This window comes from Xenopus laevis, chromosome 1L (assembly GCF_017654675.1).
Source record: "Xenopus laevis strain J_2021 chromosome 1L, Xenopus_laevis_v10.1, whole genome shotgun sequence".
NCBI lineage: Eukaryota > Metazoa > Chordata > Amphibia > Anura > Pipidae > Xenopus > Xenopus laevis.
Window position 1 is genome coordinate 98900794 of NC_054371.1, and position 21718 is coordinate 98922511.

At 39.9% G+C, this 21718-nt stretch overlaps 1 protein-coding gene across 1 annotated transcript in view; it reads left to right on the forward strand.

Moving 5' to 3' along the window:
• The window catches only part of LOC108712074 (DNA-directed RNA polymerase II subunit RPB2), a 67114-nt gene that overhangs the window by 9358 nt on the left and 36038 nt on the right, over positions 1–21718 (forward strand). Inside the window, exons 4-9 of the mRNA XM_018253944.2 lie at positions 3576–3688; positions 9195–9414; positions 9999–10157; positions 10653–10817; positions 12637–12833; positions 21184–21303. Of these exons, the coding sequence (XP_018109433.1) occupies positions 3576–3688; positions 9195–9414; positions 9999–10157; positions 10653–10817; positions 12637–12833; positions 21184–21303 (974 nt within the window). The remainder of the gene's footprint in view (positions 1–3575; positions 3689–9194; positions 9415–9998; positions 10158–10652; positions 10818–12636; positions 12834–21183; positions 21304–21718) is intronic.

The window sequence follows — 21718 nt, forward strand, 5'->3', positions numbered from 1 at the left end:
CTGAGAATTTATAATCAGGTACAGGGAGTTGCAAGGGGAAATGCAGCTGTTGTGGTACAATTTATAATCGGGTGCAGGGAGTTGCAGGGTAAAAAACAAACAGGGCAGAGAGGGGGTTAAATAAATAGGACAGAGAGGGAGAAAAAGGAGAAGTTCAGGGAAGGGAAAACCAGGAGTAAGGGTTAACAGAAGGCTGCAGGGAAGGACTGAGAGAGACTTCACAGACACACCCACTCCTCCCTCATTGGCTGCTGCTCTATAGCTTATACAGAAAGAGCCATAGGCTGCAGCTCAGGTACTGAAGAGTCTGAGACAGGAAGTTGCAAAGGGGAGGGCTGAGAACAGTTTTCAAGCAAATAGACGTTTTTTGATGCAAAAGGTATTAAAATAAAAACACTTTCTTCTATTTTACATTATTTAAAATGGTTTGATGCATTGTAAAAATTTATGCTATATGTCCCCTTTAATAGATAATGATCTAACAAATATGCACCATTTACGTGTTGTAGTCCATTGTGTGACGTAAAATTAACATAAATGTAGACTTTGTATGTGAAAAATTAAGTACAGACATACAAATATTACTAGCTTAGATTCTTAAAATTAATTAAAATTAATTAAAATTTCTAGTTTGAATGAGCTCTCTTGGACCTTTTGATGGAAATGTCGGAGTCTCGAAAGGCATTTAAAAACAAACATTCATTCCACTGCGCGCAAGATAACATACAAGTGGAAGGATTTCAATCAACTGCCAAAAATCCCAGGTCAAGGCCATTCCATTGGGTAAAGGCCAGGGGTCAGCAACCTTTACTATCAAAAGAGCCATTTTGTCCCCTCTTCCACTAAAGAAAAATAGTCTGGAGCCGCAAAACATAAAACAGATTATAAACTTTTAAAAGTTTTAACCTTTTTTTCAATTTTAACTGTTACAACAACAGAATACAACAAACAAAAGTGTGTATGTGTAGGCCTACTTTGAAATAAATTAGCCCTATTAAATGCTAGTGTTCTCATCTGTTTAATGTAAATTCTGTTTCTGAAGTTCAATGCTGATCTTCCCTCTATTGTCTTGAGTTTGTAACCGCGGTAAGGACCATGATGAATCATCTTGCTGCGGCTCGGGTTTGCCTGTCACTCCTGGGACGTCTATATAGCCCTTGCACCTGCTGGCGGCTTCCTGAGTGTGCGACTGCGGTAAGCTAACCATTAACTTATCCCGGTCACACACTCGAGCAGACGCCAGCAGGTGCGAGGGCTGTATAGCCGGCCGCAGGAAGCAGGATGAAGAGCAGCATGAGGCTCCGGAGCCTCAGGTTGCCTACCCCTGCTATAGGCTCTTTGCTAGAGAAGTGCTGATACTGAGTGATGGCAGTGCAGCTGTTCTGAGGAAGAGAATGGTTAGAATGTTGTAGAAGACATTAAAGGAATAATCTTATTATGATTTAATAGGTTTTAACCTATAGTTGTTAAACATTGCTTTCTAAACGAATGGCTGTTGGTCTTAGTAAAGTTGTTTGTACATGGATATGAAACTGGCTACAGGATGGGGTACAGAGGATGGTTGTTAATCGTACATTCTCTACTTGGAGTAAGGTTCTTACTGGGGACCCACAGTGTTCTGTATTGGGTCCACTTTTATTTAACTCTTGGTTTAGGGGTATTGTACATAATGTATCAGTGTTTGCAGATAATGCAGAATTATGCAGCCCAGTTAACTCTATCCAGGGTGTGGCATCAGAATCTTGACAAACTGGCAATATGCATGGCTGGCTGGGAATTAGAATTATGCAAGCAAATTACACCCTTAATGAGACTGCACTAGGAAAATCCATAATGGAAAAGGACCTTGGAGTCCTTGTAAATAATATAATTGGACGTAGCAAGCAATGCCAGTCAGCTGCATGGGCCAAGAAGATCTTGAGCTGTAATAAAAGGGGAAAGATTCAATGGAGTGGCTTATTCTTCCACTTTACAGAGCTGCATGGGCCAAGAAGATCTTGAGCTGTAATAAAAGGGGAAAGATTCAATGGAGTGGCTTATTCTTCCACTTTACAGAGCGTTGGTAAGATTCAGTCTAGAAAATGCCTTACAGTTTTAGGGGCATTTTTACTAACATTGGAGATAAATATCTGGAGATTTCTGGAGATGTGCCCATAGCAACCAATCAGATCTTTGATTTTGTTTTCTAACTTATAGATGGCTGTTTAAATCTAATTGCTGATTGGTTGCCATGAGCAACATCAACCTAAATCTCCAATGTAGTTATCTCCAATGTTAGTAAACGTGTGTTGGTCTCCAGTGCATAAATAAGAGATTGGAGAGGGTCCAGAGAAGTGCAACTAAGCTGGTAAAAGGTATGGAAAATCTCCGCTATAAGGAAAGACTGGCCACATTGGGGTTGTTTCCACACATGAAGCCTAATGTGTAATGCTTAGTAAGGTGGACAAAAATAGTTCACCATTCAAATGCTGATACTAGCTGCAGAATCTGCCCCTCTAGAATAAAACTAAGTTTGTGATCAGTTTACCCCCTTTCTATTTATTCCTATTGGATTTTAGGCATAGATCAATGGTCATAGTTAACCATTTAATAAATATGATTTTTAAAATCCCAAAGGAGTGAATATACAGTGGGTAGTTTTTCTGTAATCTCACATTTTGATAATTCTGCCCCTAAAGCTGGCATTACTCACTCATTTGGCAAGGTGGGTGATATCTGGCTGATCTGATCATGGGCCCTATTCATTCCTATTGTATTTTAGGCATAGATCAATGGTCAGAGTTAACCATTTAATAAATATGATTTTTAAAATCCCAAAGGAGTGAATAGACAGTGGGTAGTTTTTCTGTAATCTCACATTTTGATAATTCTTCCCCTAAAGCTGGCATTACTCATTCATTTGGCGAGGTGGGCGATATCTGGCTGATCTGATCATGGGCCCTAGGGTCCAATGATTGGATCTAAATTACAGGAAAACAGGAGGTAGTGAATGAGGACAGCATCAGCCAATTGATGCGGCCCTCTCCAATGGGATTATTAAACCTGTCCTATTGATATCTGTCTGATTTTTTGGGCACATATTGATCATAGAAGCCCATCGGAGGGCCCCTACATGGGCCAATAAGCTGTATAATGGGAAGATAACCAGATAACCGCTCCCTAACGCCTGCATACGCCTGCATAAGGTAGATATGAGAACAGCACTTAATAGTAAAAATGCGAGTCACCCAAGTTGTGACTCCTTCAGTTACATTGAGTAGGAGAAACAAAATTTTATCTGAGTAGCTCCATTGTGAAGTGCTGGCTCTTTCTGAAAGCACAGGATCAGGCACAATGACCTGAGATAGCTGTCTACACACTTGCATTACAGGTAAAAATAAATACACTTGTTGGCTCAGGACTTAAATTTTATATACAGAGACTACGCCATAAAAATATTGTTGGAAACTTCTGTTTTTTTTCCTTTGTGTATTGCAATGCCAATATTAATTTGCCAACCTGCAAAATGTTTTCTTGTAAATTGTGTGTATTGATTTCACAGATAATTGTTGCTTATTGATGTATTTATTTTGCAGCCTAGGTACCTGTTAAAATTTGAACAGATTTATTTATCTAAGCCTACACATTGGGAAAGAGATGGTGCACCCTCACCAATGATGCCAAATGAAGCAAGGTTAAGAAATCTAACGTAAGTTTTTTTTTTTTTTGTTTTTTTTTCAGACACACACCCATACACTTATATAACATAAGGACAATGCAAATGCAAAATGTATCCCTAAAACTATACCAATAAAATTTGTTGCTGTTAGTTTACAAGATACTTACAAAGTTTAATTTCAACAACCACAACTTCCCATATGAATAGTGTTCATAAGTTTAACAGCACAGTAGTGTTAAAAAAAAAAAGTAAATCATAAACTAATACACTAATATGCCATACATAGGATTAAGCATATCCCCAAATAAGCATATCCTTATCTTCAAATTAGTTAATTTATTCAAAATGTCCATCCCATGCAGAAATCTCTATAACCAAGATAAACCCATTATGTAGCTCAATAGTTAACAATTCTGGCTTTCAGAACACGGGTCCTAGGTTTGATTTAGCCAGGCAAGATTGCAAGCCTGACTCGGGCAGAGACGGATGTCCTTAAAGGACCAGTAACATAAATTTTTTTTTAAAAAAAAGTTTGTTAGTACACATCAAAACAAAAACACCAACACAAATTATAATTTAAAATCACAAAGCTTTTATTAAGAAAGCTAAATAACTTACAGAAACTGCACTTCCTGTCCTGTACAGAAACGGCAAAAAGGCGACCATCCATCCTGCTGTGCTCGATTTCTCCTCCTGGCTACTCTGCTGACAGCGTATGAATGAGCAACTATTCACTGACAGGCATCGCCTCTCCTCTCCTTCACTGTGCATGGCTTCCCTCCTCCTCGCTGCTCCCCCCAGCCAGATCCCCTGACCAGAATGATTGGCCCGCTTGTCACTTCACAGCCGCACAGTACCTTTATTGCTGCGTATTAACGGTGCGCAGGGGGAAGAGGAGATTGGGTTAACACACTGCCAAAGGGATTACAGAGAAAGCTGCTCAGTCCATTGCCCTCACATTTTTATCCTGACAGTCTATTACGTATAGAGATGGACTGCAGCTCACCGTTAATTGCTTGAATGGTTATCCTGCGGGGTATCCTGTGTCGATCCCCCAATAGAGTCAATCCATAGAAATCCAAGTGCAGGACAAATCCACAGCAGTTTTCTTTGACTGCAAAATCTTTTATTGGGAATGTACAAAACACAACATGTTTCGGGCTAGGCCCTTTATCAAGTGCTAGCCTAGCCCGAAACATGTTGTGTTTTGTACATTCCCAATAAAAGATTTTGCAGTCAAAGAAAACTGCTGTGGATTTGTCCTGCACTTGGATTTCTATGGATTTTTATCCTGACCCCTTGTGTTTCTGGCTTGTGGTGAGCTGAAGTTTAGGAAATACATCGCTACTTCCCTCCCGTCTGTAAACATGCGGCTTCCCAGAAATGGTTATAAAATGTTCTGCTCTGCTCGCAGCTCTGCGGGGGTCTGGCCATGAGAATTGAGAAGGCGAGGGCCCGCTCTCTCAGGCTCGGTGCATTGTAGCAGGGACGGAAAGGGTGGTTGAAGCACAATTAGGAAAAGAGGCTTTTCTATCTAATTCAGTGTGACAAAGTGTAGAGGCGCAGCAAATGTCACGTCAGGTATTGGCAATAGCGTGTGGGAACAAAGCCGCGTGTGGAAGCGTGAAGGTGCTTGAGCTTGTGCATTGGCTTGTGGGTGCACAAATCCCATGCTGCGCCGTGGGTGCCAGTGGTTTCCTCTGTCTTTTTGACAAGCAAAGGGGATGTGGCGCCTCAGGACTTTACTGTTATTGCTATTAACAGAGAGAGAGGCTGTGAAGTGACAAGCGGGCCGATCATCCGTCATTCTGGTCAGGGGATCTGGCTGGGGGGAGCAGCGAGGAGGAGGGAAGCCATGCACAGTGAGGGAGAGGAGAGGCGATGCCTGTCAGTGAATAGTTGCTCCTTCAAACGCTGTCAGCAGAGTAGCGAGGAGGAGAAATCGAGCCCAGCAGGATGGATGGTCGCCTTCTCACCGTTTCTGTACAGGACAGGAAGTGCAGTTTCTGTAAAGTTATTTCTTAATAAAAGCTTTGTGATTTTAAAGTATAATTTGTGTTGGTGTCTTTTGTTTTGATGTGTACTAATGAATTTTTTTTAAAAAAAATTTGTTACTGGTCCTTTAATGCTTAAAGTAACAGTAACACCAAAAAATGTAAGTGTTTTAAAGTAATGAAAATATGTAATGTTGCCCTGCACTGGTAAAACTGATGTTTGCTTCAGAAACACTACTATAGTTCATATAAACAAGCTGCTGTGGAGCAATGGTGGAAATTGAAAAACGACTATATGGCACAGGTTAACTAATGGATAACAGATAACACCATTAGACAGACAGCTTATTTGCTATCTGCTGTGTAACTTGCGCTTTTTCTCCTTTGAATGGCTGCCCCCATTGCTACACAGCAGCTTATTTATATAAACAATAGTAGTGTTTCTTAAGCAAACACCACAGTTTTACCAGTGCAGGGCAACACTGAATTATATTTTATTACTTTAAAACACTTTTATTTTTTGATGTTACTGTTCCTTTAACTACTTTTAATTGCTGGGGATCATGTTCTGCTTTATAAATTGAAGGAACCATCAATGCAACCTAAATATACACTCTCGTGCAAGCTAACAGAATCTGAGAGCATATACATGATCTGGTCCCTGGCTGTGACAGGTCAGCAAATACCCTGGCTTCATAGCGAAACCCCACTAATTTGCCCAATTTCACTAGTAAACTTTTTTTTTTGTGCACACATTTATGAAACAATGCAGACCAAACATCTTGGCCATGACAGGCTGTATATCTCCCTTGTACAATATAAGGGTTTATGTCATAATATGAAGAAAGTGTAGCCCAGTTGGGGTTGTTTACACTGGTTGAGATTGATAACTACAGTATGTATACATTATATAAGGGTACCATATAATACATTCTACTAATGCTTTATTTACAAGTAGGCCCTTACCTCAGACACCAGGGCATCCATTAAGATTAGAGGAGAGGAGGTTCCATCTTAATATTCAGAGTTTTTTACAGTAAGGGCAGTGAATTCTCTCCGACTGAAAAACAAGTTGATCTAGGGACTAGTCTGCCATCTTGGAAGCAGGAAGGATTATTTCCCTCTCTGAGGCAAATTAAAGATGCTTCTGTTGGTGTTTTTTGCCTTTTTCTTGACAAACTAGCAGTTAGGCAGATTTTACATAGACATAAAAGGTTGAAATTAAAGTGATACTGACGCTGAAAAACAACTTTTTAAAATATGAATGTACATTAAAAGTTACCTATAGGTCATGTTGATCGTTTTTTTTTTTGTTTTTTTTTGCTGAGAGGTTTGTTTTTGTACATAATTGTTAGTTGAAGTTTCTAAACCTGACTTGTTTTGCCAACCTGACTGTCCCGTCTCAGCCTGTCAGTTAGAGATTCTAATGCTAAGAGACTCCTGCTGCACAAATATGGCAGCCCCCTCATAGAGGAACATGGGGCATCAGACAGGTAATGTAAAAGCATTGTGCAAATACTTTATGGCAAAGTTATAATTAGCTTTCAAAGGCAATATTATGATAGATTTAATTTCTGTTGTCAGTGGGGCTCATTTATCAACACTGGGCAAATTTGCCCACGGGCAGTTACCTATAGCAACCAATCAGTGATTAGCTTTTTAAAGCCAGCTGTAAGTAGAACATTGAATGCAGCAATCTGATTGGTTGCCATGGGTTATTGCCCATGGGCAAATTTGCCCAGTGTTGATAAATGACCCCCAGTATCTCTTAAGGATGTCTTGTTTCACATTAAGTGTGATATCCATTACCCAGAATTTGATTCAACCAGCTTCAGTGCCATATTACTAAGTGACCCCACATCTCTAATCTAGTTTGTCCAGGTTCCTCTCATTGTCTCCAAACTAGAACAGGTATGGGATCTGTTATCTAGAAACCCATTATCCAGAAAGATGTGAATTATCGAAAGGCCACCCCCCATAGACTGTATTTTTTCCAAATCCAAATTTTTCAAAATTATTTCCCTTTCTCTGTAATAATGAAACAGTGCCTCTTAATTGAACCAAACTAAGATATAATTAATTCTTATTGGGAGCAAAACCAGCCTATTGGGTTTATAGTAGACTAGACTTAAGGTATGGATAGATCTGTTATCAGGAAAACCCCAGGTCCCAAGCGTTCTGGATAACAGGTTCATACCTGTACTGAGCATGGGTTGCCCTATAACCTTTACAGTAATGATAATAACTCCTTGGTGACTTATACTATCTTTATAAATTACAGTTGTTGTACCCAGTTTACATGTTCCGCATTCCTGTAATAGTAATGATCCAGGCATTCAAAGTTGTGCAGAGGAGCTTGCCATCTTGGATTTAAGGTGGCCATAGACATTAAGATTTTTTTTCTTCTCCCTGACTACCAGTTTTAGTGCGATCCAACAAATGTGTCAAATTATTGTGGTTCGTAGGCACCGAATGGCCACAGCCACCTTTAGTTTTAGACATTTTGTGAGTTCCAGTGACTCAGTGCATGCTCAGTTGTTGAGAAGCTAAGAGGACGTCCGAATCTTAATCTAAGCTGATGGGGATCTACGAAGTACTAAGATTCATAAATCTTTAGCTCTCATTCATGAATCTGATAAGGATCCAAAAATCTGAAAGATTCATAAACCTTCATGCTTGACCACATCTGTATGATCCTCTTATATTCCACCGAGTGCCTCCATTTGGTCTTAACACTTTAAAATTTAGCGACAAGTCTAATAAATGCATATTGAACGAATAAGTTAACCTTTTTTCCTATCCCTAAAATTACTCAAAACCGCTCACAGTAGAACATACCTTTCTCCCTGCATTCTCTCTCTCTCCTTCTCTCTCTCATGAAGATTTTGTATTACAAGCAGCCTTCTGTCTCATGGAAAACTCTACTGGTTAATACATATATTAAAATAAATTGTTCACTCCATTTAGCCATTGGCTAAATCCGCCTTTGGAGTAAAGGTACATGTGCTAAAGCTGCCTTGAAATGTATATGTGTTTAGCTTTATTTATACAGCACTATTTTGAATGCAATGTTGTACAGTATAAAGATAAACTACAGAGATTGCAATAAATCCAATAACAAAGATGAAGGAGATCCCTGCCATGTATAGTTTAAAATCTAAATAACCAGAGACTTAATGGGTAAAAATTTCTGTGTGTAAAATGTCTCAGAATTGATGAGCTATGTGTAAAAACACAGCTGTATGGGATAGATAACATTTGTCGTTTAAAAGAAATTATCTTTGATTTTTGCTATTTTTAATGTTGTCTGATGTTGAGCTATGCCTTTTTTTTAAGTCAAGAGAATTCTTTATGCTAATCAATCTGTATCATGGCCACGATGAAACTACTTCAAATAAGTTGCTTTACTGTTTATGTAGAGAACATAACTACTTTTTATTGTACATCTTGCTTTTAAGCATTTCCTGTAACCACCATGCTCACCTTTTTGCATTATTTATTATTATTTAGCAATAATTACTAATGTTTACTTGTTACTTTAGGTATTCTGCCCCTCTTTATGTGGACATAACTAAAACAGTGGTGAAAGAAGGAGAGGAGCAAATTCAAACGCAACATCAGAAAACGTTTATTGGCAAAATACCAATTATGTTACGTTCAACATACTGTTTGCTGAATGGGCTGACTGATCGAGATCTTTGTGAGTTAAATGAATGTCCACTTGATCCAGGAGGCTATTTCATTATAAATGGATCTGAAAAGGTATTTGAACATGTTTGGCTGCACTGATTCAAAAACAGGTTATGGCCTATTTATTTAAAGGGGCAGTATGCCTTCTTCATTCAACATGAGTTGAATGAATAGGGCTTGTGCTGAACATACTTTTTGCATATTGTTTATTTGTATTCTTTTTTTTTTATTGAGGAAAATTTAAGTTTTGGTTATATTGATACACTTGTATCAGATTCAAGTATACCATCAACTATATAATACAAAGAATGTAGATGTGTAAACGTGTAATTAGAATGCTAAGCTGGATACCAGATACCTACACAATCTAACAGCTGCCACAGAATATGTAACTCCAAAATTTTTCAAAAAACACAGATGGTCACACTTCAGTCCAATTTGACACCGTATTTAGATTTTCTTTTGCAGCTTTGTATTTTAGGCTGCAACTGCACCACTGTGATAACTGCCAAGTCTATAGAGTACTTCAATTTTATTTTTGTGTTCTTGCCAATGCTTGTCATCCTTGCAGCACTAGGCCTTTTGTTCTAAGGCTTTGTCAGTCTGCTTATTGAAAATACAAATATGATTACAATGTTCTTATAATTTTTTTCAAGGTTCTTATTGCTCAGGAAAAGATGGCTACAAACACGGTATATGTGTTTGCAAAGAAAGATTCAAAGTATGCTTACACTGCAGAGTGTAGGTCCTGTCTGGAAAATTCTTCAAGACCAACCAGCTCTATATGGGTTAGCATGCTTGCTAGAGGAGGTCAGGTATGTAATGCTGAGTGATTTGATGCATTGTCACTATTGGCGTTTCTCGTGCATATTTCAGTCTTTAAATATGAATAGCTTTCCTGCAGTTTTATGTGTTATGGTATTATCTACCAATGTCCCTTCAGTATTTTATATATTTTTCATGCCATGTATATATAAGGTAAAAATTGTATTTGCTGGAAAAAGGAACCAGAAATTTAGTTTTGCCAGACATCCTGGTGTGCAAAACTACTGGGCAAATAAAGACTGAAAACTTCCTTAACCTAACCATTTCCATATCTAGAACATCAAATTGCTGCAATTAAACAGTAGGACGGGCTTCAACAGAGCATTGTCCTGTGGTGATGGATGTAGTGACGAGGACATTAAGTGGTAGTGTTATAACTAAACTATAATGCTGATGGCAAAGCTGAAATGCTGAGCAGAAGTGGTCTACATGCAGTTGATTATAAGTGATTTATAAATGTTGTTCTGTTTGTCTTTGTTTTACAGGGTGCCAAAAAAAGTGCCATAGGTCAACGCATTGTTGCAACCTTACCTTATATTAAGCAGGAAGTTCCCATCATTATTGTCTTTCGTGCTTTAGGATTTGTGTCTGACAGGGATATACTAGAACATATTATTTATGATTTTGAAGATCCAGAGATGATGGAAATGGTAACTATATATTTAAAAAAATACAAGATATCTTTGCCTGTATTATGTATAGAAGGTAAAGTTGCTGTTCACCTTAAAATTAAGTATAGTGTGTACCAATATGTTAACATTTGCCTTGGTTCTAAAAAAATATTTATGACCGCAAGCTCACAGAAGCTGTGATCTTCAGGGTAGGCTTCCATAAATATATAGAAACCAAATAGTAATACTACTCATATCTTGCGCTAACTAGCATAGAGTCTACCCTATATAATAGAAAATCATAAAAAAATAATAAAAAACATGGACTTTTTTTAGAAATATAAGGATAAGCTTACCGCTTTCCATAAGGGTCCGGGTGCTCATGCTCCAAACCCTCAGCAGGGGGGAAATACATACAAAGACCTAGAAAAAAGAGCTGGCACCATTCAGTCACCCCAAAAATATTGAATTAAGTAGAATCCAGGAGTCTCAAAATATTGATAAAGAAGTACTAAAAGCTTTATTTGCATCTTGTATAAAAAAATAGCCTGACGCATTTCGTGTCCCCACAGGACACTTAATCATAGGTTAATCATAGAGTCTACCCCCATCTGGTATGGCAGCCCCACTGGTTTAGACTATATTCTATTAAAATCTGCAATCATACAAACTAAACCTATAGCTACTGCAACATTTGCTTGTAATAGCAATGCAATATGCTGAAAGAAAATGTAAAGGTGAAATTTCAAGGTTAATGCAGATACTGGTCTGATTCCCCTCTTGGTAGTCAGGAGGGCAGAAACCAGGTGCAATTTTTGTTTCACCTCTCTCTGAATCAACTAGCAGTTAGGCAGGTTTGGGGGGGGATATATATATTTACACAAATGTCATGAATATCTTATAAATTATATCCTTATAAACGGTGAGTTCTGATGTCATTTCTGTCGCATGACTCACTAAAACTTGTGTATTATAATAAAGTACCCCCAGTTTCAAAATATGAGGATATTAGAAGTTACCTCTGAGTTCCATGACCTGTATAAAAATATAAATGTGTGTGTATTGTTTCTGAAATCAGGTTTATATTCACTCTTCCTCTCTTGGTATCTGTTTCTCTTCATTCTGTCTTCATGCAGCAGTTGAATGTCTTCAGATGAATGATCCAATATATCTTATAGGTGGGCTCACTTTCCTAGCAGATGTATTAGAGCTCAATCAAATAACTTATTCCAGTATAAACAAAATAATTGCCTTTGGCACAAATTCTTCATGTAGAGAGACAGGATTTCTAGTGATTTTAATAGTGAGTTTGAATACATCTTCTAGGCAAAAGGAGCCCCCTATAAGATATATTGGATCATTCATCTGACACCCAACTCCTGAATGAATACAGAATGAGGAGAAACAGATGCTGAGAGAGAAAAAGTGAATATAAACTTGATTTCATAAATGGTACAGTATTTTTAATTGATTGTATTTAGGAAAGTTTTATTTCTGTATGCTGAAGCCAATATTCAATTTTCATTTTCACGATAGTTTCGCTTTAATTGTTTTCTACCTGCAGGAAGACACCCTAATTATGTTTCCTGTAAATGTAGCCTTACCCTTACACTAAGATTCCTTACATGGCTCGATATGGTCACTTTAGTAGAGGGGTGTCGGTCAGATGGTTGTACCTCCTGGCATGTATGGAATGACATCACCCCTGAGGGGAGAAGTTATGTAACCGTGCAAGGAAAAAATCTTGTCAACTCTTCAAGGCAGAATAATTTTCATTAAAGTTGTAATTTCAGCATTTAGTGTCATCATTGCTTGTTAATCACTGTTGCACCTTGGGTGCATACTTCTGTTACCATAGGTCAAACCATCGCTTGATGAAGCCTTTGTTATACAGGAACAAAATGTGGCTCTGAATTTTATTGGTTCTAGAGGTGCCAAGCCTGGTGTTACAAAAGAAAAAAGAATCAAATATGCAAAAGAAGTTCTGCAGAAGGAAATGCTTCCGCATGTTGGTGTCAGTGACTTTTGTGAAACAAAAAAAGCGTACTTTCTAGGGTAAGTTTTAGAGCACTTTTTTTTTTTTCCTGCAAAATATGCGTTTTGATGGCAGTTGCATAACTGTAGGGGGAGCTTTTTTTTAGTAGTGGGGTGTTGTTTTCTTTGTAGTGGAGAGCGTTCCTCTTTATAGGTAGTGGGGACTATTAATAAGCAAGTTCTTGGTTCAGGCACAAATTTTCGAATCCTTATGGCTGCAGATTCAGGTGTCTGTGTTACACCTTAAGGTACAATTTTCAGGAAATAGATGAATCAAACAGCTCCAGGCAGTATTTCCCAAATCACCCATGGCAAACAATTCACTAACATGGGTTAATCCCGCCTATCCAGTCACTGGACAGGAAAGTGTTAACGATAGGTTTAAATACTCTGCTCCTCCTAGCAATCCTCGTCATTTTTCCTGTATAGATCACTGCAGGCTGCTAGCTTACTATGCCAGAGTGGGTCTCTCTCTCTCCCTCCCCCTCCCTATGACTCCAAGTGCACCCTATAAGAGTTGTGGTGAGAAGAACCTGTTGGGCAGGGTTGAGTTCTGGAACTGCTGTGGAATTCGCTCCTAATGTGTAAAGAGGAGGGTGAGGCAGACCAGGAAATTAGCCGGTTCAGTTGGATACGGCGACATGTAAGTAGGTGGCATCGTTTGGTTCCACTTGGAGATACGTCCAAAGTGACGCGAGGAAAATGCGCACGAGCAAGACGCTTGCCCAAAATTTCGGACGCGTGTATTTCGGACACGCGGGAAAACGGTGCCCAAATGTGACGCAATAAGAAGGGGCTTGCAGTGTGAACAATACTGGCGATATAGGTGGATGTGACAGTACACCTTTCTGGAAGTTGGGAAGTATTGAACTACATTCTGCTACAGATTGTGAGTGCCTCTCCAAACAATTGTTTGGTGTGATGGTTAGAAGTCTAGCTCATGACATAATATATTACAGGTTGCTATGGATCAGCCTGGTTCTGTAAAAGGATCTCGGGCCAAAGGTCCTAGGTAAGCCTGCTATGGATATATGAATGTAATGAGAGCGAGTAGTTACAGTGGCTGACGGTTGTTTTTTCCGTTTCAGCCTGCATGTGTCAATTGAGTCGCAGAAGGGGGAGCCTACTCTTTCAAGGAAAACGGCTTCAGCTACGGATCCGGTAGTGCCTTCAGACCCTCAGCCTTCGGGAGTTCCACAATTGGAGGCTCTTGTTTAATTTTTCAAACTGTGGTGCAAGGCATGCAAGAGGCTACTGCTTCTACCTCTGGAGTACAGAGGAAAGCTAAAAGGGTTAGAGCGTTGCCATGAGTCTTTATCGGATGTGACAGATGAAATGTTGTATTCTCCTGGGGATATGCATTCAGAGTTCTCAGAGGAAGGAGAAGTAATGTCTGAAGAGGAAATTGCATTTGATCCTACTACAGTAGAGAATCTGGTAAAAGCAATGAGGAAGATGTTATGTCTTTCAGAAGAGCTGCCTAAGTCTATGTCTGCAGACAAGTTTTTTTTTTTCCCATCTGTCTGGAGAAGACAGGTGACTTTTCCAGTGCATGATTCAATTAAAGAGAGCATCAGTTCTGAATGGAAGAGAACAGAAAAGAAGTTTATTATTCAGGGAAAGTTTGCAAAAAAGTATCCAGTGGAAGAATCTTTCTCCAAATTATGGGATAACCCTCCTAGAGTCGATGCTGCAGTAGTAAGATTGGCGAGGAAAACAACTCTGCCGGTTGATGACGAGGCAGCTTTCCGTGATCCGATGGAGAAACGGATTGAAACTAATCTTAACATGGGCAACATGTAGGCCGGCGGTAGCTATGACCTCTACATCAAGGGCCATGAACGTTTGGTTAAATAACCTGGAGGAGGCCATTTTTTTCAAATGTTAACATTTCACGTAAGACTGATCTTTTGTCTGAATTGAAACTAGCGGTGGACTTCATGACAGATACCTTTCTAGATCTGGTACATCTGGCTTCCAGAACAATGGCACTTTCGGTGTTTTCAAGAAGTGCCTTGTGGTTAAAACCTTGGTTGGCAGACTGACATCTATGTCAGTTACCGTTCGAAGGGGATATGTTCTTCGGCGAGAAACTCTATTCCATCATTATGAAGGCTTCTGGAGGCAAGAGCGTATTTTTGCCGCATAAGAAGAGGTTCAGGCGTCAAGGGGGCAGGCCTAGTTCCCCCATGAATAGGTCCTTTTTAGGTTCAAGACAGCCTAGATATGGAAGGACTGCTGGCAGTCAAGCTGGAAGTCCACAAGGGATGAAAGTCGTCCACCCAATAGGAGAAGTTTTACTTTCGGCTCTGCCCATACAGAGAAAAAGCAATGAGATCAAGTCGACTCAGACCAGCAGAGTGGGGGCACGTCTAACATCCTTTTGATCTAGGCCTTGAATATCAGAGATCAATGGGTCCTGAAGTTCACAGAACACAATCTCGCAATGTCTTCAGCTCCTCAGATTCCGGGTTCAGACCAGGTGTTACAGGAGTATGTGGATCAACTCCTGAACTCAGGGGCAGTGGAATGGTTTCCGAAGTCCCAACAGGGCTTAGGATTCTACTCTAAGCTCTTTCTAGTTCGGAAAGCCTAGGGGCCATTCAGACCAGTGCTGGATTTACGTCCTCTGAACCAGTTTGTCAACTGCAGCCTTTTCAAGATGGAATCATTGACGTCCATCCTACAAGCAATTCTGCCACAGTCTCGTGGCTTATAAATCTGGATCTAAAGGATGCATGCTTCCATGTACCAGTTCACAAAGCGCACAGGAAGTTACTTTGCTTTGCCTTCAAATGTCAACATGTCCAGTTTACGTGTCTTCCCTTTGGTCCCCAAGATGGTTCTCGTCACAGTTGTAGCCTTTCTAAGAGTGGAGGGTATTCCTATATTTCATTACCTGGACGACATTCTGTTGGTGGCTGCGTCAAGAGAAGAGGCTCTGGAATTCAAGGACAGAACAATTTTGGTACTCCAACAGTTCAGTTGGGTGATAAATTGGGAGAAGAGCAACCTACTTCCATCATAAAGGATGGTCTTCTTGGGCGCACATTTGGATACTCAAGAAGGAATAGTATCACTTCCAAAGGAGAAAGTATACCATATGTTGAGACAAATAAGACCGTTCAAGGAACATTGAAGAGTCTCGGTAAGGTCATGCATGTCAATTATAGGTCTCATGGCATCCACAATCCAGATGGCAAATTGGGCCAGGTGGCACATGAGAGATCAGCAATTATTCCTGAGAGACAATGCTTCAAGGCAGTTCAAGCTAAATACTCCGCTAGAAGTTTCAGAAGATGCCAAAAACAGTTTAGACTGGTGGCTGGATATAGAAAATCTGGCTCTGGGAATGATTCTTGTAAACCCTCTGTTTGTGGTGATCACAACAAACGCTTCAGAGAGTGGGGTGCAGTATTAGAAGGCCATGGTGTTCAAGGTCATTGGAATCTGCAAGGCTTCTCGTCAAACGTCCTGGAATTACAGGCCATAAAAGAGGCTTTACTGGCTTTTTCAAGATAAATATTACACGGCTGGGTAAAGATTCAATCCAACAATGTCACAGCAGTGACTTATGTACAGAAGCAAGGCGGAGCCAGAAGCGCTTGACTTCTAAGAGAACTGGCTCCAATAATGTCTTGGGCAGAAGGAAACCTGGAGGGTTTGGCAGCCTTACAGGCAATCAGAACACAGAAGCAGGCTTCCTCAGTCGCAACATCTTGCAGCGAAGGTTTGGAAGGCTAGAAGTCTATCTTATGGCCACAAACAAAAATCACAAGTGCAGCAGGTTTTTCTCCAGGACACCATGTCCTCTAGCGGAAGCAGTGGACGCACTCCTCCAGGATTGGAGTAAAATCTTTGGATATGTCTTTCCTCCCTTTCCACTGATTTGGAGGGTGCTGAAAAAGGTGGATACCGAAGGAGCCCTGGTCATAGCCATAATTCCTTATTGGCCGAGACGCCCATGGTTTCCGCTCCATCAGCGTCTGTCGATAGAGCCACCTCTAAGACTGCCTCTTCAGCCGGATCTGTTGTCCCCGGGTCCAGTGTTTTAGGAGGGAGTGAATTCCCTGTCCCTGACGGCATGGAAATTGAGAGGCAGAGGTTTTCAGAATACGGTTTCCAAGGCGAACTTGTAAACTTCCTATTAAAGTCTCGGAAGGCTTCCACCTCTGCTCAATATTACAGAGTCTGGAAGTGTTTTGTGGAATTTGCAGGGGAACACCAATTTAATCCAAAAGTTCCCACAGTCCAACAGGTAGTTGAGTTCCTGTTTGCGGGTTCCAGAAGATACTTCGCATAAGTACACTTCGAGGTCAAGTCTCAGCATTGTCTGCATTGTGTGGCCATTCCTGGGCGGAGGAACCTCTTGTTGGTCGATTTTTTTTAATGCAGTGAAAAGTGTGTCCGTTGACAAAATCCAGGATTCCACCTTGGGATCTTACGATTGTTTTACGGGCTTTGATGTCTTCACCTTTTGAGCCATTAGAAAAAGCCTCGGACTGCCATGCAACATTGAAAGTTCTGTTCCTGGTCGCAGTTACTTCAGCTTGCAGGGTTGGTGAGATATCTGCACTTTCAGCAAGAGAACCGGATACAGTTATCTACCCGGATAAAGTAGTTATGAGACCATCTTTTGATTTCCTTCCAAAAGTAATTTCTCAATTTCATGCCGATTTGGAAGTATCGCTTCCTTCCTTCTGTCCTTCTCCTTAATCTGACAGGGAGCGAGAGTGGCATACTTTAGACTTGAACAGAAGGTTGGCGGAAATCAGATAAATTATTCCTGATCCTGAGAGGCCCTAGGAAGGGTATGGCTCCAGCTAATTCCACGATTGGTCGCTTGATTATCTCCTGCATTGTCCTAGCTTATCAGTTGACAGGCAATGAAATTCCTAAGGACCTCATTCTACTAGAGCCAAGAGGAGTCTGGGCTCCCAGGCTCACTTTATAGTTGCACTAATGGCTCAGCTCAATCTAGTCAGTGGCTGACTCAGGATATGATTCATAAAGCTTTAATAAAAATTAATGTAAACAAGGCTCCAGGGCCCGATGGCATACACCCCCGGGTTCTAAGAGAATTTAGTTCAGTTTTAGACCAGCGCCTATTTCTGATTTTCTCAGATTCACTTTCATCTGGTATGGTGCCTATGGATTGGAGAAAAGCTGATGTTATTCCAATATTTAAAAAGGGATTACGATCTCAGCCTGGCAATTATAGGCCAGTAAACTTGACATCTGTGGTGGGCAAATTATTTGAAGGCTTGTTAAGGGATTAATGATTTAGGGGAGGGTGTTGTAAGTAATGTATCCGTGTTTGCAGATGATACAAAACTATCCAGCCCAATTAATTCCATCCAGGATGTGGCATCCTTGCAACATGATCTTGACAAACTGGCAATCTGGGCAGCTAAGTGGCAAATGAGATTCAATGTTGATAAATGTAAAGTCATGCACCTGGGATGTAAGAATATCCAAGCCACTTATACCCTTAATGGTAATGCACTAGGCAAATCCATTATGGAAAAGGACCTTGGAGTCCTTTTAGATGATAAACTTGGCTGTAGCAAGCAATGCCAGTCAGCAGCATCAAGGTCTTGAGCTGTATTAAAAGGGGCATAGAGTCACGGGAGGAGGGGGTCATTCTTCTGCTGTATAGAGCATTTGTAAGCCCCATCTAGAATATTACGTACAGTTTTGGTCTCCATCACTCAAACAGGACATTATTGTATTAGAGAGGGTACAGAAAAGGGCAACTAAGCTGGTGAAAGGTATGGAAAATCTTAGCTTTGAGGAAAGTGGCCAAATTGGGGATGTTCACGCTGGAGAAGAGGCGCTTAAGGGGTGATGTGATAACTATGTATAAATATATAAGGGGATCATATGATCTCTCTAATGCCTTATTTACCAGTAGGTCTTTCCAGCTGACACAAGGTCACACATTCCGATTATAAGAAAAGTGGTTCCGCCTAAATATTCGGAAGGGGTTTTTTACAGTGAGAGCTGTGAAGATGTGGAATTCTCTCCCTGAATCAGTTGTACAGGCTGATACATTAGATAGCTTTAAGAAGGGGTTGGATGGCTTTTTAGCAAGTGATGGAATACAGGGTTATGGAAGATAGCTCATAGTACAAGTTGGTCGAGGGACTAGTCCGATTGCCATTTTGGAGTCAGGAAGGAATTTTTTCCCCCTCTGAGGCAAATTGGTGAGGCTTCCGATGGGTTTTTTGCCTTCCTCTGGATCAACTGTCAGGCAGAAATAATAGTAATAAAAAATAAAAAAAATGAGGTTGAACTTGATGGACGTGTCTTTTTTTCAACCTTACTTACTATGTTACTTCCTGGGTGGTGGAAGCCAGGGCCCCGCCAGACCTCATCTGCAAGGCTGCTACATGGGCATCTCCCTGTACCTTCGTTAGTCATTATAGACTAAATGTGATTTGGTCTCAAGATGCAAGATTTGGAAGAAAAATTTTGCAATCTGTTTATTCTAAATAAAAAGCTTTGATCAGCAATGGTCCCTCCCTTCTTAAGTTTGGGGAAATCCCGTGTTGGTGAATTGTCTGCCATGGGTGACTTGGGAAATATAGAAATTTTTTCATACTCGTCGTAATTTCTATTTCCAAGTCACTTCCATGGCAGCATTCACCAACTTCCCTCCCTTCTCCTGGAGCTTGTTACTAGACGAGGATTGCTGGGAGGAGCAGAGTATTTAAACCTATTGTTAACACTTTCCTGTCCAGTGACTTGATAGGCGGGATTAACCCATGTTGGTGAATGCTGCCATGGAAATGACTTGGAAATAGAAATTACCGTGAGTATGAAAAATTTCTATATTTTTAAACTGCAATGTGTTTTTAGTAGCAGTGTAGGCACACTACATGTTTCGGGCAAGGCCCTTTATAATGTGTCAGAAGGTAGTGGGGACTACAGGACACTCGCACAGAGGAGAGTGCCCAATAATATAATTTAGGTTACAGTCTTGGTTTCGGTAACATACCAAAAAGAGTTGTAGAAAATACTGCACAGAGGTGTCAAATATTCATAGTTCAATGCATGATCATTGACTTTATATATTGTTTATAATGTGTAAACTAGATTCAGGAGCCTAATATATTTTCTTTATATTTTATGTGGAACAATACTTGCAGTGAATACTGGTGCTTATTTGCAAACCTTGGTATAACCATATTCATTTTGCTCACACTTTTCAAACTTTATTCATTAAAGCATAAATTCATATTGCTCAATGTTATATAGTTGCAATATTTTATGTACAAGCATTTCTTTATAAAAGAACAAACACCTTACACAACTAAATAGCACTTTGGTGCTGGTGATCTGTAGACATTACTAACAATTCTAACATCTGTACTAGTTTTAGCTTGCACATAGTGAATATTTTTTATACCAAATCAGGCATTGACATAAAGAAAAACTGATTCTTAAAGGGGAACTCCACTCAAACATAACTTAAGCTTTTTGAAAAGTAAACATAATTTCAAGCAACTTTGCAATATACATCAATTAAAAAATATGCAGACTTTTCATGATTTGTAATGGTTTGGAATTGTTCCCTAAGCCTAGCCCCCTGCTCTCCTGCTGAGCTGGCTGACTTTGTATCAGCAGCCATCAGTCCTTAGCCTGCATCCTCCAAACCCCACAAAGGAACAGAACATCACAGTGCAGTGCATTGTGGGTTATGTAGTTCATGCATGCTGTCGAGAAGTTGTTACAATTTGTAACATCAATGTTTAGTCCCTCCTTCCCTGCCAGGATTTCAACTTATGCAGAAAGAGAATAACTGTTAAACAGCTGGATTTCAGCATAGAAAATGTCATTTTTTCTTATTCTTTGAAGAAATGGGTAACTGTTCTGGGTATTTTATCGGTTTCTGGGTTATGTGGGCCTCTTTATCAAATTTTGGTTTGGAAGCTGGAGTTCCCCTTTGAGTCGTATCTGTAATTGGTATGTTAAAGCTTCCAGACCGTAAAGATTTCATATTGAATTTACTAAAGCAATATTTTTGATTTTTTTTTTTATCCCATCTTTAAGTCCAGTTGTGAAGCTTTTAATTATTGTGTAAAATTCTGCATCTCAAGACTCCATTCTTGGAAGTGCCCTCTTGCAAGTAGTATAAACAAAATTCCGGTCCTATGATGGAATATAAAGCATGCAATCACTTATGCCCAATTCCACCTAAGAGGTCTAAAATTGATCACTGTGCTTCCATAATACTTGGTGGCCATATAATGGTCTCAAGAGTCACCTAATCCATTAAAGGTATAGATAAACTATTTTGTCATTTTAACACTATGAAGCTTTTTATTGTCTTCAAATTGCATATGTAAGATTTTCTATTTCTTTTAAGATACATGGTTCACAGATTACTTCTGGCAGCACTGGGAAGAAGGGAACTTGATGACAGAGATCACTATGGTAACAAAAGATTGGATCTGGCTGGGCCGTTACTCGCTTTTCTCTTTCGAGGGTAAGAGAATTTATGACCTGTAAATGACGTGAACAACATCAAACATCTATTTGAACATATGCAACCAATGCAGGATCTTGTTTGGGATTTGGCCAAATCCTCTAATTTACATGATTTGGCAGGACGTGGGGGGTATTGACCCCTGCTAGTGTCTTAAAGGCAAACTAAACCCTAAAAGAGTGGCTAAAAATGCCTTATTGTATATACTGAACTTAGTGAACCAGCCTGAAGTTTCAGCTTCTCAATTGCAGCAATGCTCCAGTACTTCAAACTTGTGACAGGGGGGGGTCACCATCTTGGAAAGTGTCTGCAACACTCACATGTTCAGTGGGCTATGAGCAGCTGTTGAGAAGCTAAGCTTACGGGTTGTCAAAAATTATCAAGAAGAAAATGGGGTTGGACTGTAATATAAACT